General features: G+C 38.7%; 2 protein-coding genes across 2 annotated transcripts in view; one reads left to right on the forward strand and one right to left on the reverse strand.

Moving 5' to 3' along the window:
* Positions 1-3,290: 3,290 nt before the first annotated feature.
* Positions 3,291-6,376, forward strand: mrap2a (melanocortin 2 receptor accessory protein 2a). Its single transcript, XM_067449574.1, has 3 exons — positions 3,291-3,745; positions 4,198-4,297; positions 5,281-6,376. Exons 1-3 carry the CDS (start codon positions 3,628-3,630, stop codon positions 5,714-5,716), a joined length of 654 nt encoding a protein of 217 aa, XP_067305675.1. The 5' UTR covers positions 3,291-3,627; the 3' UTR covers positions 5,717-6,376.
* A 1,066-nt stretch (positions 6,377-7,442) lies between these two features.
* Positions 7,443-25,968, reverse strand: part of cep162 (centrosomal protein 162) — a 32,321-nt gene continuing 13,795 nt past the window's right edge. The window contains exons 16-26 of the mRNA XM_067448257.1: positions 19,767-19,904; positions 19,154-19,266; positions 18,933-19,038; positions 18,702-18,828; positions 18,346-18,614; positions 17,606-17,854; positions 12,549-13,201; positions 9,867-10,008; positions 9,593-9,691; positions 8,865-8,999; positions 7,443-7,813 (exon numbers count right to left, since the gene is read on the reverse strand). Of these exons, the coding sequence (XP_067304358.1) occupies positions 7,592-7,813; positions 8,865-8,999; positions 9,593-9,691; positions 9,867-10,008; positions 12,549-13,201; positions 17,606-17,854; positions 18,346-18,614; positions 18,702-18,828; positions 18,933-19,038; positions 19,154-19,266; positions 19,767-19,904 (2,253 nt within the window). The 3' untranslated portion in view covers positions 7,443-7,591. The remainder of the gene's footprint in view (positions 7,814-8,864; positions 9,000-9,592; positions 9,692-9,866; positions 10,009-12,548; positions 13,202-17,605; positions 17,855-18,345; positions 18,615-18,701; positions 18,829-18,932; positions 19,039-19,153; positions 19,267-19,766; positions 19,905-25,968) is intronic.

Raw genomic sequence — 25,968 nt, forward strand, 5'->3', positions numbered from 1 at the left:
GAAAAGTCCTCATGTCCCCTGCACAGCCTGGAACAGGACATTTGTGTCCATGATCTGCCATTTTCGCTATCCTCGCGTGACGCTTGTTTACCTGATGATTTGGCTGCTCAGTTTTGCCTGACAATGAACATGGGCTACCATGCAAATGTTGGGGGCGTACATATTAATGATACCAGCGATTGCATCCCAGTTGGTTTTATGTTGAGATTCTGCAAAATTTTTGTGGTGTTTTTCATGCACGAGATTTACAAAAGAAGGAGGATGCAATGGTGTTTGAGACTCACTGTGGGTGATGTCCATGTACTGAACTATTATTATTTCACTATGGCAAGATTAATTACATTTTTCATTCTAGGGTACCTTTAATTTGATTGGTAACAGCCCTATTGTGTCTTATTTAATGTATAGATCAAATATAAGAATATGAAATCTGAAGTATAGCCTATATTTAACAAGTTTAGGGGAAAAATGCCCGTTACAAAAGGTAAAAATATCACAAATATGCTAATTTAAATGTCAAAGCTGATTGAACACTCTTGAGAATATTGCTTCAGAATAAAGTATGTGTGTGTGTGCACAAAAATATGAGTTAGTTTAAATATGGGATTCCAGAGCCAGCAGTCTTTCTGTAGGCAAACATTAGTGCCTTGAATTTGAAACAAGTGGCTATTGGCAACCAGAGAAAATTGATGAAGAAAGATGTGATGTCCGCTCTCTTTGGCTCATTCCACTCTCGCTGTGCTCTGGATCAGTTGCAGAGGTTTGAATACATGCTGGAAGGTCTGACAAGAAAGCATTACAATAGTCCAAGTCTCGATAGAACAAGAGCTTGGACAAGGAGTTGTGTATGCTCCGATAGGAAGGGTCTGGTCCTCATAATGTTGTATTAGGCAAATCTGTAGGACCTGAATATATGTACATCCAAAGTGTTTACTGCCAGAAACCGACTTGGAGGCTTCTCCTCCCTCACCACCCTCAATGGAAGAGCTGCAAAGGGTTACACGCAGGTTCCTCACATGCAACGGGTCGTTGCTATGCAACTGTGCCCTAACTCCACCTCTAGGGGGAACCCGCGTCTCAGCCTCCGGCAGCGTCTCAGCCTGCTCCTCACTAAAGAGCGGCCATCTGCGTCTACCTCCACTCCTGCAACGCAGCAGCCTCAACCTAATTGGGGTTAAGGAGCCGGGTGTAAGCAGGCCCCTGCCAAAAGGGGCGGCAAAGCCAAGGTCAAGCGGCCCTAAGACAGGTGACCCAGAGATAAGGAGGACTGCTCTTCAGCAGAGATGGTGACAGCACCCCGGCTCCATCAGGCTCGGCTATGCGATTCAGTTCGCCCAGCGTCTTCCCAAGATCATGGGTGTCCGCTTCACTTCGGTGAATGCCGCAGATGCTCTTGTCGGAACAGACTGAGGCGATCAGTCACATCCTGCCCCGGTGGTCAGCTACTGCCTCCACCTAAATGTCGTCGCCAAAAGGGGGGCGGCAAAGCCAAGGACAAGCGGCCCTGAGACGAACGACTCTAGCCCCGTTTCCAACAAAATTACCCGGAACAATTTGTACCAGGAACTTTTTTACAGGAACTTTTCTCCCCCCCAGACCTGCAGCTGTCTGCGTTTCGACCACGATCTAAAGTTCCGAGAAGATTAGGCAAATTAGTCCGGTGATGTAGGACTGCGCGCGACTGCTCTCCAAATCAGTGAAGGACAGTAATCATTTTTGTGTGTACCGATTGAAAGATTTAGTGGACTATTTACATGAGACGTTATCTAAACCGATCTGGTGATTACATGTGATGACTTTCAATCGCAATCATCAGCCATAGCAACTCTTAACGGCCACCAGGACTAATACAGTAGGCTATTATTTATAGCTATTTATTTGTTGTAAAGTGTAATAATCATCTCAGGAAAAAAAAAAAAATCTTCTGTCAGGCGCAGTTAAGTAAAAACTGCCTGGGGCAATATACGCTGTGTCATTACTCCAAAATTATCTTCATAACTTACGAAATAAAAAGTTTACCCCTCAGAAAAATTAACTTTCCTCTCTTGTCAACATGAGCGCGGCACGCGCTGTCATGTCATGTAAGGACGCACACTTAAAAGTAATCGGTCAGGTCGTTTACATAGTGAAAAAAAATTAATAACGAGTATGGAAGAGATTCAAGCTGTGCTGCTTTTGCTGGTTATGTATAGGTTTACTAAGAGGTAATTAACAACGACAGAAAAGATCACTAATATGCAGATTCAGCAGCATATTCAGAAAGCTTGTAAAGCTAGATTTAAAATGACAATGTATATTATTATCAGCTATTACGGACATTGCACGTGAGATGGCTGAGATGAATGCGGCGCGCGCCATCAGACAGAGCCAAGACTGATATTTACTGAACGAGACCGAACCTCGCGAAAGACTTTTAAAAATGCCCGTTGAAATAAAATGCTGCGTGAGCTCAACCAATCAGCATGTTCAGCGCCCAAGTCCCGCCCTCGAAAGTTCCTGAACTTTGAAAAAGTACTACCTCGCGAGCAGGGCCGTTTGGAGGGGGAAATATTTACCTGGAACTTCATTTAGACCCTGGTTCCTGCGGTCTAAACACACAAAGTACCACCCAAAGTTCCTGGTTCCTGGGTAAAGTTCCTGTGGTGGAAACGGGGCTTCTGAGATTGGCAGAACTGCTCTTCAGGAGATTGGTTCTCCTACTCGGCGCCTCAGTAAAAAAAAAAAAAAAAAATATTTGATTGAACACAGTGCCATGTGTTCCCAAGGTAAGTGACGCACCAGGCCGTCCATGTGATGTTCTACTTTTGACCATCTTGACCACTTTTGATAGATACAGACCACTGCAGACGAGGAACACCCCACAAGAGCAGCAGTTTTGTAGATGCTCTGACCAAGTCATCTATCCAACACAATTTGGCCCTTGTCATCAAACTCGCTCAAATTTTCGGCGTCTAACCAACGCATCAACTTTGAGGACAAAATATTCACTTCCTGCCTATATATCGCACCCCCTAACAGGTGCCGTGATATAATAAGTGTTATTCACTTCACCTCATGTCATAATATACATTATATATATATATATAATATATATATATATATATATATATATATATATATATATATATATATATATATATATATATATATATATATATATATATATATTAATCCAATATAAAGATTAGAAATAAAATATTAATTAGAATAAAACTAATTCTAAGATTATTTTACAAATGTAACCTAGCTTATACTGTAAAGAAAGATACACTCTCGGATGCCCCTGAGGTGCGTGAAATCTCTCCGTTCACAAGCGAGCTCATGGATTAGAGAGATGCGTGATCTCATCAAATATTCAGCACAATCTCTCGAGACCAAAGGAGACCTCACGAGTAGCGATGTTACATACAGAACGCCACCATAAACCTCAGTTTGGTCTTGGAGCACGCAGACGTGAGATGTTCTGAGGATGAGAATGAAATCATTGTCACTATCGGTGTTAAAACAGCTGTTTGTTCTCAGCTAAGGATGCAGTAGATGATTGCAGCGCACACCGACTGCTGTGAAGAACTGTGATGTTTCTTTCCCGCAAGAGCTGTTATCATCAGGTTTGATCTGTGATTTAAGATGCCGAGGTTCCCGTTTTTAAACAGCACTAGTATACCAAATCACAATTATGAATGGAGCTACGAATACTACGACGACGAAGAGCCGGTGTCTTTTGAAGGACTCAAAGCACATCGATGTAAGTCTGTTTCTCTTCAGCATTAAGTCCATTATAGCTTGATGTTTTATCCAGTTTTTGTGTGCATCTTTTTAATAATTATGAAACAAGGCTTATACAAATTTTCTTATAAACGTGTAATTAATGTTTACCCAGCAATAGACATAATATAAATGTTAATATTTATAAAAAATATATACAGTAGGCTATATACATATATATATATATATATAGTGTATAAGTAGTATAAAGCAGCATTGTCATCCATATCCATAGCAGCACACGCACCATAAGTATCCTTGTCTACTAAAATGATGAAAACACATAGCCTATATGTATGACTATATAATACATGTACATTTATTATTAAATTATTTTAACATGTTTAATATATTGTTTTTAATTATTTAGGTAGTTAATATAAGTAGAGACATTTCCGTCACTCAATCACTCAGCTTTGTTTCTTCCTGCAGATTCCATTGTGATCGGCTTCTGGGTGGGTCTTGCAGTTTTTGTCATATTTATGTTTTTTGTTCTGACTCTTCTGACCAAAACAGGAGCCCCACACCCAGAGTGAGTATTTTTTATACCGCAAACTATGACATACAAGCTTTGTGAATCAGCTGTGCAAAGGACAGAACAAACAAAAGAAAAGGCAGTATAAATTCCCAATGGAATCCGCTCTCTCACATCTGCACCGAAATCACAACTTACTAGAGCGAGTCCGCGTTTCAGTAGTTTTTCTGTTTCCCGCTGCCTGCGCTTTGGCCACCTAGCTGCCTCATTATCCTTTGCTTCAGAGAGCTGCGTGTGTGTGTGTGTTTGCGGCCTCCCTCACTCTCATTAGCTCTCTGCTAGGTCAGTATCTCCGATGTGGCACTTCTTCAGAGCAACAAAGAATCTTTTCAGGAGCTGCGCTTAAACCTACAACAGCGGTCTGTAATCTTGGCCCAATTAGCATGAAGTCTGGCAAATTCATCCTTGATAAACTCAGCTTTGATGCCATTTTAATCCAATCTGTGCATGCTCATGTTTATTAAAGTGTACAAATGCACCAATATGCATGCACATACACAAACAATAATTATCACTGTCTGTGTTCTGTTAGCTAACCAGAATTCATTTAAAAGCAAATTAATGTCCAATAATGCCTTCTTTTTACAATCAAATCATTTAGGGGCGTTTATTGTTTATTGCATATATTTCTCTCAGTTATAATAGTCAAGCACTATTAGCCCCCATCCTCTGGTATAATGGAGCAGCGAGGAAGCTCGGGGGTCAGGCTGAGAGTCTGTTTAGAGCCCTTTTAATTAAACTGCTCTATAGATGTGACTCATCCATTAACACAGCCCAGCAGAAACCTCTTACACACCAGATCACTGAAAAGAGAAAAATGTGCGCACACACACATGGAGGATAGAATACAAGATGAGGGTACTCCCACTCTCCAGAAGCACCGGTGCTCATTTCACCTCTACATTAGAAAAGGGAAGTAAAGCTCTTTTAACTTTGCTGATGAAGCTTTTGAGTTCAATATTCCTCTCTCAATCCCACAGGGCAGCGGAGCCTTATGAGAAACGGATGCGTCTCACCAGCTGCGCCGAGGGCCTGGGACGCCAACGTGAGGCGGACACCCGGACGGGTCTCTCACGCCCACTGCTGGAGGAGTCCCGGTCTCTTTTTCACTGTTATATTAATGAGGAAGAGAAAGATGGAGGCAGGGCCACAAGCGACGCTGGCGGTGCCGTCCACGGACATACGGGCAGCGGCGACTCCAGAGGGCAAGTGGACGCGGTCGGCCTTGCCGTCCATAGCATGGGTATGGAGACCAGGGTGGAGCGAGAGGCAGCACTCCTGGCACATTTCAACATCCCCAACTTCGTGAACTCAGAACTGAGCTCCGCACTTGGAGACGAAGATTTACTACTGGGTGATCCACCGATCATAATGGAGGAGGCCCGTCCGCGCTGTACCCATCACATAATTGACTAAACCCCCAGTTTAGAGATGGTCAGATGCCTTTATTTACTCATGGCTCCATCACTGTTCTCAACTCAGCCTATTATCTCTGAAAGTGGAGAGTGAAGAGTGTCTCGCTTCAAAAGAAGCAATTTTCTGGGCATCTGGAGGTCTACAGTGAGGCACGACAACAACATGAAAGATGAAAAAAGATTGGATTGCACAAATGGGACTTTGCGAGTATGCTCTCGACAGCGGCAACAGATTTTCAAGGAAGACTGTGATTAGAAAGAGTCAATGTTTTCTGGCTGTAGGAAGACATTCCAGCAGATTGCAATGCCTTATTAGTTACTACATTCATATTATCAGCATTATTAAAAAAAAATCTCTTGATGTGCAGTAGGAAGACGTTGATGCAGCGTTGTACTTTTGTAGCTGATGATATAAATAAAGCAATCTGGTATCGCAGTGCCTAGTTATCTGGGCCTGTGTGAGCAAATGCCTGGGTAGAAAATAGCTTGCTATCTGCAACTGTCAGCTGAATCAGTGGCTTTCTGCAGAATATCTGCAGTATACTTGCATACTGTCTCTCTGTAATTGTCTGAATACAGCTGCCTGAGCTGCTCAATACTTCAGTTCTGTCTCTCTTGTTTTATTGAACACCTATATGCCAATAAAATTCAGTGCAAAGTTTCCGTTGGTGATGTTGGCTGACGCAGAACAAATCCCTAACCTTAAGACCACACAACGAAGGAAACCTCAAATTATTCAGTGCTATTAATTTCTCAACTGTCATTTCCAAAGTTTCCCAATTATAAACAGTAGAAATAAAATATTATTTGGAGAAAAAAAGTCTCACACATTGTGGGTAAAATATTAAAAAGGATACAAAAGATTATTTTATAAATGTAACAGCCTAAATATCATAAAGACTGTTGAATTTTTTTTTTTTTGAAAACCATAGCAACTACATAGCAATGTCCTGGCAACCACTGAGAACAGTCGGGTGACAAGTTTTGCATGAGAAAGGGCCACTAATATCTTCAGAAAATTCATGAAATTTAGCTGCAAATACTGTTGTAGATTGTAGTGTAGAATTAAGGGATCACAGTGTTTTAACCTTTAAAAACCCATATTGTATTATTACAGTATCCATCATTAGCTAGGATAACTGATCAAAATGTTGCCAAATAGAAATGACTCACAATCTACGGAGCAAATTCATAATTTAGACAGGTGACAGCCAAGGACAGCTTTGAACAGAGATCAAATGTGATACTAGCTGAAGCTTAGCAGGTTATCAGTCCTTATTTAGTCTTTTTTTTGTGATTATGCAAATTTCATTTTTCATTTTCTTTATACTTCATGACCTCTCTAAAGATGTATCCTATGTGCCCAATTAAATTATATCTTGTCAGGACCCGTGGTGTTTATAAACAGTTCTGCATGCTGATGAGCTCTTAATAATCATCACGCAATGCAGCAGATCCATCTCCAGGCACTTATGCAATTTATGTTCTTTTAGTAGTTCATTAGCATTCAGACCGTGTCCACTGAGGCCAGCTCTAAGTCGAGTAATATATCATGACGTCTGCTGTATTTGTTGTGTAAACATACTTTAAGGTTAACCTTTTGAGATGATTTTTTTTTATAACTTATGTGGGTGGTGTATCAACAACCGTTCTAATGCTGTTTGTTCAGAGGCTTTGGATTCTGCTCAATGTTGGATGTTGTAAAACCAATGGAGCAGCAAAACAGGACAAATAATAATTAACTTTAATATAAAATCACATTTGAATTTATGCTGCAATAACTAACACCAAATATCTTTTCGATGTTACATACCCAGATTTTCCTTGACAATAATTAAATATTTACAAAAAGTGTTTTGAATGGTGCAAAGGCAGCTCAGGATTGGAGGGGCAGGTATGTGTGGGTGGTGGTGGAGGTGTGTTCAGGGACGGGGATGACTACACCCTGTCTCTGGAGTTCTCGGAGCACGTCCAGTATAGAGTCCAGCTCCAGTCTGAAGGCATCCAGCTCTTTAGCCCTGCCGTGAGCGAGTCTCCTCCAGCGCTCCACCTCACCCTGCTGCTCCTGTTCCACCACCCGACGTGTGTCTGCTATCACCTGCAACACACCTAACATCAGTGTACTCAATCATGATATAGTGCAGAGGCTGTCCTTCAGCAGACTGCTGCCGAGATCCATTATGAACAACTATATACTGTACATACTGTACAGCAACAGAAAATGAGAAGTGTGCTTACTGTTTATTCTTTGTATGTGTCAAACTGTGCAAGTAAGGATATGTGTTAGTACACTACCTTTCAAAAGTTTAGGGGCAACCAATTTTTTTTAGTAACATTATAAATATCTTTACTGTCACATTTGATCAATTTAATGGGTATTTGCTGAAAAAAAGTATTAATTTCTTTAAAGGTGCACTATGTATTTATGCAGTAAAATATCCAAAAACTACTAGGCCAGTGTTATACATTTTGTTCAGTTGAGTTCTTACTATACCCCAAATGTTTCCAACTACTTGGAAATTATGAGAAAATTGCTATTTTAACCAAGGAACCGGGACATCTGAGGGAGTCGCCTATCAATTGCGTCATATCGGCATTATTCTCGGATTCCGGTTTTATTTTGGAGAAGTGCTTTACTCTTAGCAGAGTGCAACAAGTGTCACAGCAGCCGCTGAGCGATTGCACAGAGTAAAGTCATAACATAATTTTAAACACACTTAAATGATTCTAATACGATAAACAGAGCTGCATAACCTCATACTCATGACCCGAAAAGCAAAAATCGTGCCCGCGGCTGTGTCCCGTCATAATAAAAGTCCCATGAGCCGTTTATTTGGCAACAATCGCTCAAGCTGCTTTGCTCAGCTCCCTCAACATTCGGTCCCACTCTGCTTCATACTACAGTAACGTTAATAACCGCATTCATAAACATGATTTCTGCCAGTCGAGTCCTATCCTGATTCTTTCCCACCACCTGTGAGGTGAAGACCACATGTCCCAAGATTCTGAGCTCAAACTTGGCGCTATCATCAAACTACACCTTTGTTTTGAATAGGCGCCCTCTAACGGACAGCAACATTACATAGTGCAGTTTTAAAGCTTAAAAGTTTTGAACTGTTGGTTATGTATAGCACGTGTAGGTGTGTTACCTGCTGAAGCTGTTTCTCACGCTGATTGTAGCGGAGCTCCATGGACTGAATCTTCTGCTCCAGGCTAGTGAAGTGTCTTAATTCAGGACTGTGGGCTTCTTTGGCCTGTTTCAGCTCTTCCAGAAGCTTAGACAGCTATTTAATAATAATAATAATACGTTTTATTTATATAGCGCCTTTCCCATACTCAAGGTCGCTGTACACAAAATATACACAAAATAGACATACACACACAATATAGGACATAAACATACAAATATACAGAGGAGAAAAACAATTCTGAGCAGAGAAAGATTGGAAATACTGTAAGAAAAGATATGTTTTTAGTTGAGACTTGAAGGAGGATAAAGTAACAGTGTCGCGTAGAGAAAAGCGGAGGGAATTCCAGAGTTTCGGGGCCACAGTACTGAACGGTCTTCCACCCATAGTAGAAAAAGACGGAAATGAGGTACAGTGAGTAGTCTAGAGTCAGATGACCGGAGAGTATGTGGTGGAGAATGCCAGTGCAGAAGCTCAGATAAATAATGGGTAGCAAGTCCGTGCAGACATTTAAAAGTTAACAGTAGAATTTTGTATTGGATGCGGACAGAGACAGGTAGCCAATGAAGATTATAGAGTACTCTTTACTCTTTAATAGAGTATTTACATAAACATAACAGGAAATAAGGAGAGAAAATTAAAAATCCTGTGTTTAAAGAAGAATGGAAATTGAATGACTGATTCTCTACCTGATTCTGCAGGGCTTCCTCTCTGATTTTAGAAACAGCCAGAGCATCTTTGGTTCTCTGGAGCTCCTTTACTTGCCCCTGTAAATGCTGCACTATTATCTGAATAGAAAAGTTACATGAATTCAGAACACATTAAGCTTTAGTCCAAAGCAACTTACAATGCAAGCAAAGTTACTAGTGCCAATTTTATCAGCAAATAAATGCACACAGACATAATGCATAAATAGATATGTTGAAGAGACACAAACAGCTTCAAATTTATTCAAGAACCAACCTCCTGTGTGTTCACTTGATTGGTGAGTTCAGCCACTTTGGAGGAGGAATGCTCAAGGGCATGACAAGCTAGGAGGTGTTCAATCTCTTTTTGATGCTCAGCCTTGACAGAAGCGAGTTGCTCCGCATTCTGCTCCTGAACCCTGAAGAAAGTGCCATTTTGATACTGTGTTAATGCACAATTAGACTGTATTATCATACACTGAAATCTTTCCCCACAATTTCCATGTTTTCACTGTTATACGGTAGTGAAAGTGACATGTGAAGGGCCAAGTATAGTAACCCATACTCTGAATTTGTCCTCTGGATTTAACCCATTCAAGTTAAATTCAAGTTAACCCATGCACATACATTAGGAGCAGTGAGCAGCCATCCTTGCTATGGCACCCAGGGAGCAATTGGGGATCATTTTCTGCTGGTATTGAGAATCGAACCCACAACCTTCATCTGACTCGCTAACTGTTAGGTCACGACTGCCCATAGGGGGTGCTATTACATATTTTCTGAAAGAGTACAGAATCTCTGCATCAAAACACAAGCAAAGAAGCAGAAACAAGCAATAGAAGTTTGTGTGCACCAAGTGTGCTGCACAAGTCCTGAAAAGTGAAACCAAAGCATCTTGGTGGCTGTTTGGAGTATAGGTCTAAACCCCACACTCTCCATGTAACCAAAGGGACACGAGCCAAACTAAAAAATCCATTAAATATCAAATTTTTTTTTCCAAAGACATTTCTATCAATGTAGATAGTTCTCATCACACAAACCTATTTACAAGTTTTCTTTTCCCTGTAATTTTTTTTTCATGCTTTAAAGCGGGGTGTAACATCATGACTGATAGCTGTGCTTACGATTGAGTATGCAGGAGCGGGAGTGCGGGCAGGACCTTGGTCCTGTGACTTCACCTCAGGATAGGCAAAGACCGTTACTGGAATATTTTGGCTTAATTTTCCTACAGTCTATGTTATGCACCTGTTAAATAATGTGATCACTTGTCTAACGTTTATGAAATGTCAAATGAAGGTATAGGACTGTAAAGCTTTGAGTGTGTTGACTGACTCGATCTACTCTTTTTATGCTCTAGATGCATTCTTTGACAAAAAAAGTGTTGAACATTTTCTCAGCTTTTTTTCAAAATGTTGCTTTTTGTTTAAAAGCTAAGGCTTTGTTCAGATATGCACACAACAAAATATTCTGAGGGGCATGACAAAAAAACTGAAATTGAAAAATGCTGGCTGGCAAATAATAAAAAAAAAATGCTGGTGGGGAAGAGTGTTAATGTAAATAATTTGAGTGCTGTACATCCACAAAGCAATACAATTCTTCAGTTTTATCTTATTTTACATATATATTTTATTATTTTTTTGTTAATTCTACAAAAAGAAAATTGTATATTTTGTCCTGATCATTTGTTGCACTGAATTGAATTGATGCTGATTATAATAATTGTCCAAATGGGATTATTTTCATAACAGTGGCCTAAATTTTCAATATGAACATTTTTCTTTTGATTGTGGGTTTGACCAAGTACACCTGGCTGCAGCCTGCAGAACTGGGTGGAGCGTGTTCATAGTAGGTGTAGGATGGAGTACATGTTCAAATCTATATGAACTGGAAAAGAACACACACACACACAAAAAACCCACTATCTCGCAATGTCCCTGAAATGGTTTATGGTTTTGTTAAATTAAGCTGGTCTTTAGGTTAACGCATGAATAACCCCACAACATTTCAACACATGTACTGGTTGATTATCCACGGCAGGAGGCTCAGGTCTTCAGGCAGAAGAATGAATTATGAATCAAATGATTCATGAAATGTGATTACTTCATATCACCAAGGAAATGAAAAAAGATACTTTAAATAGCGTGGCAAGGCACACTTATTTTACAGGTGTCATTGTTTTTTTTATAAGCCATGTAGGGTGCAGTTGTATGTGTGTAATGTGTGTGCCTTGTTGATTTAGTTTCTTGCTTTATTTTTCTTCACTACATTGCAAAGCATAATATCAGACTTTTTCAGGAAAACATGCTGTTCCTCATTATTAATTGCTATTCCTCATTAGTGATGTCTGTTTCCTGAGCGAATCTTTTGATTTGATTATTTTCAGTCAACTGGTTCACAAAGAACATTAAATGGTTCATTTGTGATTCCGACTGATCCAGAACATTAAATTGTAAAAGCGAGTCAAGTGATCGATAAACACTTGATGTGGTCTCACCCTGCTCAAATAAGCCATGATCCAGGAGTAATATGCTCCAAAATTTTCATAATAATGTCAGACTGAACTATAAACTAGTTAAGGTCTATCTTACTTGTGTCACATGAGAAACCTTCCTTTTACTGGAGTAATATTTTAATGAGTGTTTCTCTAATTTAACTTAAGTACAGGTTTTTATGTACACCATGAATAAACACTTTATAATTAATTTATCTTGCCATTGCGGACTATTGCTGCATGATAGGGAAGACAACTCCAAACACATTATAGTAATCATGTATGTCTATGAAAGCAGAAAAATCTGATTTATAGTGCAGCCAGGCTCATCTTAAATCCTGTGAAGAAAATGTATGGGACTGTTTCAAGGTTTCACTTCATGTAGTAGGGCTGCTGTTGTTCAGAACATTTCAAGGGTGCTTCAAAAGGTTTATAAAAACACAACTGAACCACTTCAACAAACGTTACCTGAGGAGCTGATTCTGTGCGTGTGTGACTGCAGCCTGCATGGAAACTTTCTCTTGATCTCCCTGTATCTCTAATTGTGCCAATCTCATCCTCAGACTATCGTTCTCTAGCTGAACCTCTGAGATGTGTGATCCTGAGAACGCTCCGGGGTGGTAGTCCTTCTCATCTTGGGTAGGGGGGAAAGTCTCAGCTGCAGGTTTTTTGGGCTCTTTGGCTGCACCCAAATGTCGCTTGGGCTCATCACGATCGAAGCCAGGACCTGAAAGCATGGTTTTCCTCTCCCTCTGTAGACGCTCTACAGTGCGACTCAGCTCCTGAATGGTGCGGCTCTTGGAGCTCAACTCCTGGGTTAGTCTCTCGATGCGGGTTGCTTGTGCTGCCTCTGCGTTGAGCTGGTGACGTGATGGGCTGCGGGCAGGCTTGTCTGTTTGTGTCAAAGCTTGAGCTTGGGCCTGGCGGAGCTGTTCTTGCAGAGAGGTCAACTCTGCCTGGAGGGTGCTCTCTTGCTTTTGATGGGCCATCTTTACTTCATCCAGCTCTGCCTTTAACCTCCGAGTCTGTGATTCAGACAATTCTGATGAGGTGGCCTGATTGTTCTGGTTCTTCTCAGCCAAACGCTGCTCCAGATCTGTGATCTGCTGTTCATATTGGAGCTGAAAAAGAGAAAAATAAAAATAATTTTAGCTGGCTTAAATATAACTTAAATATAGTCATTAAAGCCTGACTTCATAAGGGCGGGGCAATATAGCTTTAAAAACTAATAAAAACAGATGTATAATTTTATTCAGCAAAGACTTTTCAAAAGATTATGTTTCGAAAGATTTATATTTCAAATAAATGCTTAATTTAAATTTTATTTTTTACTTTCTATTCATCAATTATTATTATTTTTAACTTACTGACCCCAAACCTTTGATGGGTTGTGTATATCACCAAATATATAGTGAATTTTCAATTCATCACCCAGCCTTACTTTGCTTCAGTTTCCATTTTTACTGTTAACATTCTAGTCATGAGGGCACACAGCAGGGTTTAGAAATGAGAGAAATGCTGCCACTCTGAAAGCATATTAAAGTCCATGTGCACTTAAGGCTTAAAATAGAAACCTAATTTTCTTGGCAAACTTGTTTTTCTGTAAATAGATCAATCCATCTGTGGGCTGGGCTCTGGTAAATAACATATTTGGAAAAAGGAAAAATAGTTTGAGTTGCTTTTTTCTTTACTAATTAAGGACAAAGCACTTCAGTCAGTGAGATCAGGGTCACCATGCTCCATCAGTTCAAACTTGTTTCGTAACCTGGGGCCGGTTGCCTGCTCAGACTAGTCTTAAAAGTTATTTGTCTATTTTTTTTCTTCAAGATTGTTCCTAACTGTTTTAAGTCTGTTACATAAAAAGGTAGATTGGTCTAATTTGAATCAGAAAACTTGACTAATTGCTATTTTCTTAATATAGTGTCTAAATTTACGCAACAGATCCCTGGTCTCAATTTTAAGGTGATGATACAAGGGGAAACTTTTTGAGCAATGTTGCTGAGCATTGTTGCTGTCAACGGGCAACCAGGTGAGACACAGGGCCCACGACTGATCTAAAGTATTCAAGATAGAATTTTTTTGCCCATTTTCAATGGTAAAGTGCCCAAGCAACATCGCTCGGCAACAAAAAGTTGCCCTGTGTATTATCACCTTTAAATCATTTAAATCATTCTATAGATTTAAAGGTGCCCTAGACTGAGTTGAAACATGTTAAATTGTTCTCTGATATCTACTTAGAGGGTATGTGGCTTATATAAGGGCAAAAATGTCCAGATACAGTTTTACAGGTCTATTTACAACCCTAGAAATTGTCCCTAGGATATAATGCTCTGTTTTTGCCTTATTTGGAAGGGTCATGAATATTAATAGTGAGCTCTGCTCTGATTGGCTTATTTCAGCAGCTTACACAAGTGCAGTTGTTCAGCGAAGCAGCTCGTGAGTCCTGACAGAACACAGACAGACTAAATGACACTTTAAGCAGAACATCGCAAATGGAGATTGCTAAAAGATTGCTTTATTGGTGTTTTCAGATCATCCGCACGTGCGAGAGAGAGCTCGCGTGCATATGGTTGCCAGTAGGCATGTGCCGATATCAATTTTTCATGTTGTGATTAATTGATGAAGTTTTATCACGATATACGATATTATCACGATATTGAAATAAGTTGCAAAAAAAAAAGTGTTGCCATAGCATAACAGCTTTAAGAACTATTTTTGTAAGAACAAAAACAACTGAATGTTTAAATACAATAATACACCAAAAATATATACAGCTCTGGAAAAAAAAATTAAGAGACCCCTCATTGAGAAATCAATGTTAAGTGGTCTCTTGATATTTTTCAGAGCTGTAAAAGTAAAATTTTCAAACAGATTAAATTGCAAAAGAATTAGGCTATAAAGAACAACAGGTAGGCTTACAAATTACAATAAGGGCTCATTATTTAATGCATTAACTAAGATTGAGCAATAGCTACATTTGGTACAGAAAGTATAATGTTTTTGTTAATGTTAGTTAAGAAATACTGATCATTGTTAGCTTTATCTTAGGTCCATTAAAAAAGTTATTTTGATTTTGATTTTAATGTTATTAAACAGTAACTAAGAAATTAACATAGAATGATTAATTCTTTATAAGTATTTTTCATTGTCAGTTTGGTAATAATGAATTAACATGTTAACTAATGAAGTCGTATGTCTCAAAAGTTTTACTGTACAATAACAAATAATCAGAACAGTTCTAATTATTAGGGCATGTTGTAGTCCAGATTAAAACATAAACATGTTTAAGTTTGAAAATAAATAGCCTATTAAGTCTTTAAGTATTAAGTATTTGGTGCTGTGATGAACAACATTGAGATTACACAAACGAATGGCTGTTTTAAAAACTACACGCTTTTTGTTTGTTTGTTTGCTGGTTTCCGGGGTAACTGCTTCATTCTGCAGTTCATCAGCGCCCTCTGCTGTCACTGAGCGGCACTTCAGCAGCGCGTCTCCTTCACCGGTTCAGTCATGTGCAAACGCACGTTGGCTTGTTTATATCTGAGCGCGTGTCCCTTTGACGCAGAATACAGCAGTGTTAAGCATTTATACGGTTGATGGGCAAAGTATTCTTGAGTGCATTATAAAAAAACGATAAATTGTTAATAAATTATTATTTACGATATTTTAAAGTACCCACGATAACAATATCGTGCATATTCATTACCGTGATAAATCGCATTATCGAAAATCGGCACATGTCTAGTTGCCAGATTGCACGTTTAGGTAAAACACTTCTTCTGTTAATTTAACAGAAAAGCTCTGATTGGAGGATTTAAAATTAGTGAAATCTGGCAACCACAAGGACAAACACTCGAACACTGCTCTTTTTCCCCCGACAAAACCAAAACCAGTGCTTTTTGTTCAAGCTTATATTTTTTAAACTACATTTTAGACTCTTTTTTCGTCAACGATATCGCATGTTTATGTAACATTAGTCACAATGTAGCCTACGCAGTGACTGTGATGTATTCTGAAATACAATCATGCAAAAACATCATAACTCAGCTCTTAAAAATATAAATATATATTTTACAAAATGAATAGAAGCCTTGTCAAATGACTTTCGTTTTAACTTATATGGTGGAGAAGGTGACGTTATCTAGAAGGATCAAGAGAGCAATCTGTAAGCAACTAAACTAATGTAGTATGACATACGTATCTACGGTTGTATTTTGTAATACAAAATAACATTAACCTTCGTCATTAGACACACTATTTAGTTTTGTATGGTAATTGGAGTTTCCTATTGTTACTGTACTAGCATCTTGCGTTATCTAGACAATGCTCTCTTTCAATTTAATCAGAAACTGTTTAGATAGTCTATAAGTGGATAAATCACTGCTTACTGCTTGCAGGAATATAGTTGGAATTGCCTCTTCAGTTTCAGACGCTGAGCGAAGCTTGCTTGATATTGTCCCAGGTTAGAAAAAGTGTCCGTGGTGAAATGGGCTGAGCAAACGAATGATTTTGAATTAATTTGTTGCAGTATCCGATTATAAACATCAACCATGACTGCTGACATTTTTTATCTGTGGGAAGGGTATGAAAAGTCCTCATGTCCCCTGCACAGCCTGGAACAGGACATTTGTGTCCATGATCTGCCATGCTGACATATGCAAATTATGTACATATTAATGATCCCAGCAATTTCATCACAGTTGGTATTATGCTGAGATTTGCATATTTTTCCGTGGTGTTTTTAGTGCACGAGATTTACATAAGAAGTAGGAGGCAATGAGTGTATGAGACTCACAGTATGTTATGTCCATGTACTGAACTCTTATTTTTTCACTATGGCAAGGTTTATAACATTTTTCATTCTAGGGCACCTTTAACATTCAGTGTTTTTACACGAAATTCCCTGTGACCTATTAAAGGGTTAGTTCACCCAAAAATGAAATTAATGTAATTAATGACTCACCCTAATGGCGTTCCTCACCCTTAAGACCTCTGTTCATCATCAGAACACAGTCCAAAAAGATTCAAACGGTTCATGAATCAGTGAATCGATCAATGATTCGGGTCGCCAATGTCACGTGATTTCAGCAGTTTGCCGCGATCCGAACTACTGAAATCATGTGACATTGGCGACCCGAATCATTGATTGATTCACTGATTCATGAACCGTTTGAATCTTTTTGGAGGAACACGGAAGAGAAGACAATGCTGAATAAATTCATCGTTTTTCATATTTTTGGACCAAAATGTATTTTCGATGCTTCAAGAGATTCTAATCAACCAACTGATGTCACATATTGACTACTTTGATGATGTTTTTATTAGCTTTCTGGACATGGACAGTAAAGTGGGCATTGACTGCATATGCTCTGGGACTAAAATATAAAATATCTTAAACTGTGTTCCGATGATGAACGGAGGTCTTACGGGTGAGGAACGACATTAAGGTGAGTCATTAATGATATAAATTTCATTTTTGGGTGAACTAACCCTTTAAGTACTGAATCTGAATCAGAAATGAGTACTTTGATTCTGTGATACTGTTGTTCCATTGCTCGGAGACTACGTTTAGCTTCTTCATCACGGCCCTCTAGCTCTGCCTCCAGTCGATGTACACGTCTCTCTAAAAGAGCCACTGTCTTGGAGGACTGAGGGACAGTTGAGGGGTGTACGTCCAATCCATCAACTTCAGTGCCGGCAGACGCAGCGGCCAAGATCAGGGCTGGCAGGGAGTTTGGATGCCTGCGTTTCAAGAGCTCTTCCATCTGTTTGAGCTGAGAGAGAAAAGGGGAACATGAGTGATAGATGGAACAGAATCTAAGAAGTTCTATTACTGATGCAGCCAATAATAAATATATTGTATCGAAATCCATTCATCACTTTTTTTTAGCATTATTTTTGTTCCTTTGTTTTTAGATATACGGAAGCAGTGAGAGGAAGGGTTTGTGAATTGTTGCAAGCCAAATTCAAACCTACATGAACAACACGACTCAAACTAAATAGAAAAAGTCCGCAAACTAATAAGCCAATTGAATACAAAGTTGTTAATTTAGTTATCAAAATTTACATCAGTCAAAGAAAAGAGTTTAACATGAAGAGGAGGTCTTAAGAAGAAAACCTATTCAGATGGTCTGTTACTCACAGACACAGATGGATAATTCCAGCTCTCAGGAAATTGAACACAAAGAACAATGTGGTCTGAATGAGACGTACCTGCAGAACAAGGCAACAATAACATGTGGAGAGGGACAAAGCTGTGTCTGACCTGTCGTTCTAGGTCCTGGATTCGTTTAGCTTCACCCGCCCTCTCCTTTGTCTTTCTCTGTTGCTCATTGGCTCTCCTGTTGACCTCCATCTTTAGCTTTTCCACCTGCTCAGTGAGCCTTTGAGTCTCAGCGGTGGCGGCTCGAAGTCTGGATGCATCTTTGTCCAGAAGCTCCTGGTTCTCGGCATACCACTGCAGTCTCTTCTTCATCTCTGCAACCTCCTCTCGATGCTTTTCCTGGAGCATCTTTAGCTCGAAACCTTTATCACCTGCCAGACAATTATTTTAGTCAATATGACGATTACCTTGCCAAAAATAGACTGCCACGGTAAAACTTCCATATCTGAAGCTCTTACCAGAAGTACAGACAGCCTGGACTCTGGCAAGGTCTCGCTCTTTCCTCATCATCTCCAGGTCTACATGCAGGGCTTGTTTCTCCTGTTTTACCCTGTGGATCTCATCCTGCAGTCGTTCCTCCTTTTTCTAAACAGAAAGACTTTGCATCAGAAGTGTACCTAAAATTCTGTCTAGGTAGGCAGCTCACTATGTTTTGGAACAGATCTGTTAATATGATGTAGTTCTCTTACCTGTGCAGCTTGTACCTGACTTGTCAACTCTGCAATGCTGAAGCCTTGGTCAGCAATGCTTCTCCCTCCGACGGTTCTTTGAATGCTGTTCATGTTCAGCCGATCCCTGGGGAATGAATATTTATTGCTTTTATATTAGCTGCTGCAAAGAACAGCATGAATAGTAAAAACCTGCTGTGATACGTACTAAAACACTACTGACAGACTTTTAAAGAACTGACCTGGTAAGGGCAAGCTCAGTGAGAAGTCTCTGGTTTTCCATGAACAAAGCCTCCTCGTTTTGTTTGCTTTGAGCTTGGAGTGCTTTCATTTGCAGATATAGCTTCTCGTTCTCCTGTTAAAACCACCGGGAAGAAGTTTCACACATTTTGCTCTGAACCTATTTGTACCATATGAATACTAATGACCAAAATGCAAATATATTCAGTGCATGTAATACATGGTGCATAGTTCCAGATAAGAATTAATTGGATTTGGTTTCTGGAAAGGCCACGAGTTCTCCTGTAATTACAGGAAATGTGAGAAGTAATCACCAACGTTATTCTAATTTCTGAGTAGTAATAGTGTAATTTTAAAGAACTGTTTAATTACGTGCCTCATTAAGCTTAAATAGTCTATAATGATCTGGAAAAAAAAGTCTAAGAGGCTACAGATTCTTGTGTTGTATCACATTAATATATGATATTTGTAAGATCTCACGAAAAGAGATGTAGGACAAGAGAAAAAATAAATAAAACCTATTTATAATAAATGCACATTAATGTGAGCCATGTTTCAGCATGCCTCATTCTAATATATGCCAGAAAATGAGCAGAGATGAAGAGAGAGACTCACTTGATGGTAACCCTGAATCAGAGTCTCCTGTTCCTTTATCTCTTTCTCTATGAGCTTGAGTTTCTCTTCAGTCACAGGATCTGAAGCTTTGCCAAAACTCCACTTTCGTTTGTTACTGGCCTCCTCTGCACGGTGTAGCTATGGAATTAGAAATGTAACAGTTTAGAACTTAAATTTGAGAAATGACAGGGAATTGTTTGCTCAGGCTTTAGGCTGTTCAGTTTATTAACTACAGTAACAAAATATTGAAGCTATCATGCTGTTAACTTAAAGCCCACCTGTGGTGAAAATCAAGTTTTTAAATGTTGTTTATAATGTCTATGTGGTGTCTAAATATGCTTTAAGACGAAACATGTAAATTCAGGATACATAAGGATAAGGATAAGGATACATATTTTTAAAAGGCAGCTGTCTGACTCTGAGACGGTGAACGGGAACATGGTTTGTGTAACATTAGCAACACATTACTGGCTGTTACTGATAACCTAGTCAAGCGAAAGGCTAATCATATTAATTACTGTTATGTGTCTGACGTTGTAAAGAACGATAACATTGTGGTTACTACAGTAACTTGAGGGCTAATTTGCATATTCATCGTTCCACGTATACTAAATGAGGCAAGTTATCTGCAAACTATTTTAAGGCATAAGAGATTTTTTTGTTTTTTACAGGAGAAACATTTAAATGTCATTCTGGTAATCAAAGTTTTACAGGATACAATTATTGATTACAATGGGACTTTAAATGCATTTTTTCTGTAGTATGTAATAGTTTTTTTAAATAAAAGCTTTTCCATTTAAAGTTTTTTTGTGTGTGACATAGCTGTTGTTGTTGTTGTTTCTTACATAACAATTGCATACGCCAACAGAGTGGGCAGAATGTACTGTCCTCCTCTCAGTCAATCTCAAATAGCTTTGGTAAGTCCAAATCAATAAGCCGGTTTGTTTAGACAGGTTCATGTAAACTAACTGATTACAAAACAAATTCACTTGAACCGTGATAAAAATAACATCTTTAGTTACAGGTACACTATAAAAAAAAAAAGGTAGAAGTGGCCATCACTGGGTTGGTACCCTTAAAGGTCATTTTTTTGTACCTCTAAGTAGAGGAAACCAATCGTATAATTGTCCCTAAGGACAAATTACCAGGACCAAAGGACCAAATATGTTTTTTATTTGAACAAAATTGTACCTCCGCTGTACCTTTTTTCTGAGTGTTATTGTCATGAAAATAATTGTAATTAATTGTATTTTTTGTTCATGTCAGCCGCAGGAAATTTCCCCGGGAACTAGGGACTTTGGGGTGGTACTCGCTGTGTTTCGACCGCAGGAACCGGAGTCTGGGGCCGCTGAACATTCTGATTGGTTGAGCTCATCCAGCATTTTATTTGAACCTAAAAGTCAGTTGCGGTGTGTGCAGTAAGACTCGTTTGCTATTCGAATCAACAATGAAGTTTAAAAAAAATATGAAGATGGAGGACAAAGAGGTTCAGGCTTTTTATAGAATTGCCTTTACAGGGACTTTAAGTGTTTTAGCTGAAAACTAATTCACGTGCAGTCCTCTGTCACCGGGTTAATCTTCACGGTACTTTAGACCGCAATGGAAACGCAGACAGCAACAGGTTTGGGCCGAAAAAAGTTCCTGGGACAAATTGTTCGGTGGTGAGGGGGCTTTATTTCACACAAAGGAAAAAAGCTTGGAAAAGCTGTTTAGTGCTCCCTTATTCCAAAAGTGGAGAAACAGGTTCCTCACCTCCTTTGAAGTTGGTAACCAGGCAAAAACATTTAGTGCTGAACATAGAGCTTGTTGTGCTCTTGGGACAGATTTAGAAAATCCAAGCCAGTCAATTATGGGGCATTCACATAACACACTACTGCACTTGATAGGGAACTTAACTCAATTGAGGGTTTGATTCAAAGGAAATGTATGAACTAAGAAAATTTACCTACTAAAGATTTAAGATGCTTTCCATAAAAGCATTTACCAAATACATAAATATAAATGGAAAGACATGCAGTACAAAGTTCTTTTAATTTGAATTATAATAATGTAATTGGAAATTAAAGTACAGTCCCTGACAAAAGTCTTGTCGCTTATCTATTTTCTAGAAATAGCTGATATTAACCTGACTTTTAATTAATTCATTGGTGTTAGAAATAGCTCATATGAAAAGCTAAAACCCTCCCAAATGATGTTTAATGCACTGAAATAAATAATTTTCACAGAAAAAATATTTATCATTTAATCAAGACAGAAAGGTCAAATTTTGGCAAGACAAAAGTTTTGTCGCCTAAACAGAAATGGAACAAATTTACTGCAAATACAAAAATATGTCAGCAAATTAAGTTGTGGTGCTGTGAGATCCAAATGTAATATCTTGTATGACTTCCATGAGCTTGAAGGACTGCATCCATGCGGTTTGGCAAGGATTCATACAATTTATTGATGAAGTCATCAGGAATAGCTAAGAAAGCAGTCTTGCATGCCTCCCAGAGTTCATCAATATTCTTTGGTTTCGTCTTCCATGCGTCCTCTTTCATCCTACCCCACATATGCTCAATGATGTTCATATCTGGTGACTGGGCTGGCCAATCCTGGAACATCTTGATCTTCTTCGCCTTGAGGAACTTTGATGTTGAGATGGAAGTATGCGATGGAGCACCGTCCTGCTGCAGAATTTGGCCTCTTTTATGGTTGGGAATATAAGAGGTAGCTAAGATTTCTTGGTATTTTAGACTATTGATGTTGCCTTCCACCCTGCAGATCTCTCGCACACCCCCATACTGGATGTAACCCCAGACCATGATTTTTCCGCCACCAAACTTCACTGTTTTCTGGGTGAATCTCGGATCCATTCGGGCACCAGTAGGTCTCCTGCAATATTTGCGGCGACTGTGGTGTAATTCAACAGAAGATTCATCTGAAAAATCCACCTTCTGCCACTTTTCCTGCGTCCATCCTTTTAGCAGGCTGTGGGCCTTGGCAAATGCCACACGGTTTTTCAATTGTCTTTTGTTTAGTGCTGGCTTCTGGGCACTGATTCGACCATGGAGGCCATTTCGAGACATAATCGGACAAACTGTTCTGGTTGACACAGGGACTTCAGGTGACCAGGTCTCGTGGAGCTCTGCTGCAGTGGAAAATGGGCTGGCCTTGGATTTTAGAGCCAACAAACGGTCCTCTCAAGCAGTTGTCTTGCAGGGTCTGCCTGACCTGGGCTTGTCAAAAACGTCTCCAGTCTCTTCAAATCTTATTTTTATCCTCTGTACTTGACGCTGAGACACATTGAAGGTGTCTGCCACATCAGCAGTGGATCTGGTCTTCAGCCTCTTGATAATCAAAACTTTAGTCTCAGGGTGAATCTTAGGCATGTTTGCAGAGGTCTAGTTGCAGTTGATGTGAAGGTCTAGTGTACTGGGGTTCTTTTTATACACACTTGAGACCTAATTGATCCATTATTAGTCACAGGTGAAGCTCATATGACAAGGTGACAACACTTATTTCTTTGCAAAAATTGACCCAATGGGCTTTACCAAGCTGTGAATATTAGAATACTTTTTGAAAGTTTAGTTTTTCACTGAAACATTATCAGAAAAGCTGGTGGGATTAAAATGAGCCATTTCTTGTAAAAAAAATCTTAATTAGAAATATATTTCAGCGGCACTTTAGGTCAATTTGTACACAAGCGACAAGACTTTTGTCAGGGACTGTATATAATGATTATGGTTATTTTAAATAGGCCTGATTAGATCAAATTATTATGATTAGATGGTTATTTAAAATTTTTAAAAGGTCTAATGGCGTTTTAATGGTGTGTTTTAGTGGCTCAGGGCACCCTGTAAGGAGTGATCTATGAGTCATCTTCATTGCGCACTTAACCCCAGGTAGCTCCAGGCCAAATGTCCTGAAATATGTTTATGGTGCCATTGTATGGCAACAATGTGCATAAATCATGAAAACAAATATAGGTGGTGAGAAATGTTCTATGGTAATTTGTTCAAATGTAATTAATTCTTCTTCCTGTTATCTGCTGTCAATAATCTTTACTTCTCTTGTACTTCACCAGCAGGATGTATAAAGCTGTGCATGCCCCCATGTGCCCTGTTTATGTTCATTTACTGTTAAAAAAATTGAGTTTTAAAAATGAGACTCATTATTTTCCAGTACAACAAAAAGCACGTCCAAATGGAATCGCAGCATGGCTTTTATACATTTTTCAGGGTATTGAAACAAACAACTAGAATAAACCTTACATAACACATCTGGGCTAAAAGCACAATTCATCACCGTTAAGAGTATTGAACAGCTACTTAAACAGCATACAAGTGAAATCTATGTTGCATTTCCAAAACATTCACCTGCAAGTACAGCCCTTTTTACCAAACACACTTATGCAGCATGTTACAAAACATACAATTTACACTTCAATCATACTTAAGGAGATCTACCAGTCAGCAAAAGGTTTTACCGGTATATTGATCTATGTGCTTTAAGGCTGGTTAAAAAGGCCATGAAAATAGATGAACTTGAGTAGATTTTAAAGGGGTACTTCACCCAAAAATGAAAATCGTGTCATCACGCTTATGTTGTAAGAGTAACTCATTAGACTTTTGTTAATCATCTCAAACACAAATTAAGATATTTTTAGTGAAATCTTAGACAAAAAGTATATTCACCCAAAACAGTTAAAAACTCTTTAAAAGTAAATAAATAAATCCTTAATATTCATTCATATATAAACAATGATCAGCTAACATACATAGAGACGTCAAATATGGTAAATGAAAGCTCAAAAGTACATGCTTAAACCAATGAGGTTTGCTCACAAAGCAAGCATGAATTAGAATTAGAATTACCAAATTAGAGTGCTCTATGTATATTCGCTGATCAATGTTTATATGTGAATAAAAGCCTAAATAAAATCTGCTCAACATATAAAGCGATCATATTTCTTGGATTAAACTGCTCAATTCATGTGCATTTATTTTACAATCTCTTTATGAATGTTTTGAAGTGTCAAAGATTTTCAATGGAGAGAAAGAATTCTCAAATATCTTTATCGGTGTTCCGGGCAAAAGTCTTGCGTGTTTGGAACAAGTGTGCGTCTGAAAAAGTGCCAAAGCGCCCCAATCGCCCCAAGGTGGCTGGATGCAGTATAGGTTATAAACCTCACCACAGGCAGACAGTATTGAAGTATTTTTTGTTTTTCATGTATATGTACTTAATCAGTGTTCTTCTTTGGAAAACCTTTACTTCACAACAATCCAAAACATAATATTGTACTTTTTTACAGCAATGCATTTCATATTGAATATCATTAAATACTTAATTACATAAAAAATGTAGCACTGTATACCTTTACTCAAGTAAAAGTATTCAAAGTTTTACTTGATTACAAGTAAGAAAGTGCTACATTTTTAATGTAATTAAGTATTAAAGTTAAGAAAACAACAACTTTTATTTATGAAATGTAATGCAGTGAAGTACAAGTTTTCTAATGAAAAACACTGATAAAGTATACACTTAAAGATTTACTTGAGTAGAAAGTAAAAATACTCCACTACTGTCCGCCTCTCTGCATCGCCCTCTCAATGTGATGAATGGGACATAGACAAACTAAACAATCACATTACACTTCTAATATTTTTTTTATTACACACTGATGTTAGTTCAAGTGTTCGTTCCTTAAATAAATTTGGTTTTAGTTAGTTATTTGATGCTATAAAAACGGGAATGTGTGACGTCATGATCGACAGCTGATATTGAACGCTTCTTTGAGCTAAGTAGTTACTGACGCACAAACAGTCACTGGAAATTGGAGCTTTAACTTTAATTTCTACATTTCCTGTTTATTTTACAAAAAGTTTTTGATTAGGCGAGAGTGTAGGCAGGACCTTGATATTGTGGCTCACTACTGCGCAGACTCGAGAATCAAGATGTCAGCCCGATATTTGGATACGGGTGGCTTCACTTACTTTAATGCAAAAGAGTGAAGGTGTGTCGCCCATCTTTTTTAACAGTCTATGGTTTGGAACGACATGAGAGTGAGTAATTGACAGAAATCTCATTTTTGGGTGAACTAACCCTTTAAGTCCATAATTATGAAGAGGTAGATCAGCAACCAGAACAGAACCAGCTGGTGATGTAGAGTCATGGCAAAAAATATCCACCAAAGAAAAAGAAACTTTCTAAAAACACCATC

This window comes from Pseudorasbora parva, chromosome 7 (assembly GCF_024679245.1).
Source record: "Pseudorasbora parva isolate DD20220531a chromosome 7, ASM2467924v1, whole genome shotgun sequence".
Taxonomy (NCBI): Eukaryota; Metazoa; Chordata; class Actinopteri; order Cypriniformes; family Gobionidae; genus Pseudorasbora; species Pseudorasbora parva.

What these genes read in the sequence shown, in the direction of transcription:
- mrap2a (XM_067449574.1), top strand. Translation starts at nt 3,628, where the DNA reads ATGCCGAGGTTCCCGTTTTTAAACAGCACTAGTATACCAAATCACAAT. An exon ending in AGGACTCAAAGCACATCGAT is followed by an intron (nt 3,746 to 4,197) that starts GTAAGTCTGTTT and finishes TTCTTCCTGCAG; the next exon opens with ATTCCATTGTGATCGGCTTC. An exon ending in ACAGGAGCCCCACACCCAGA is followed by an intron (nt 4,298 to 5,280) that starts GTGAGTATTTTT and finishes TCAATCCCACAG; the next exon opens with GGCAGCGGAGCCTTATGAGA.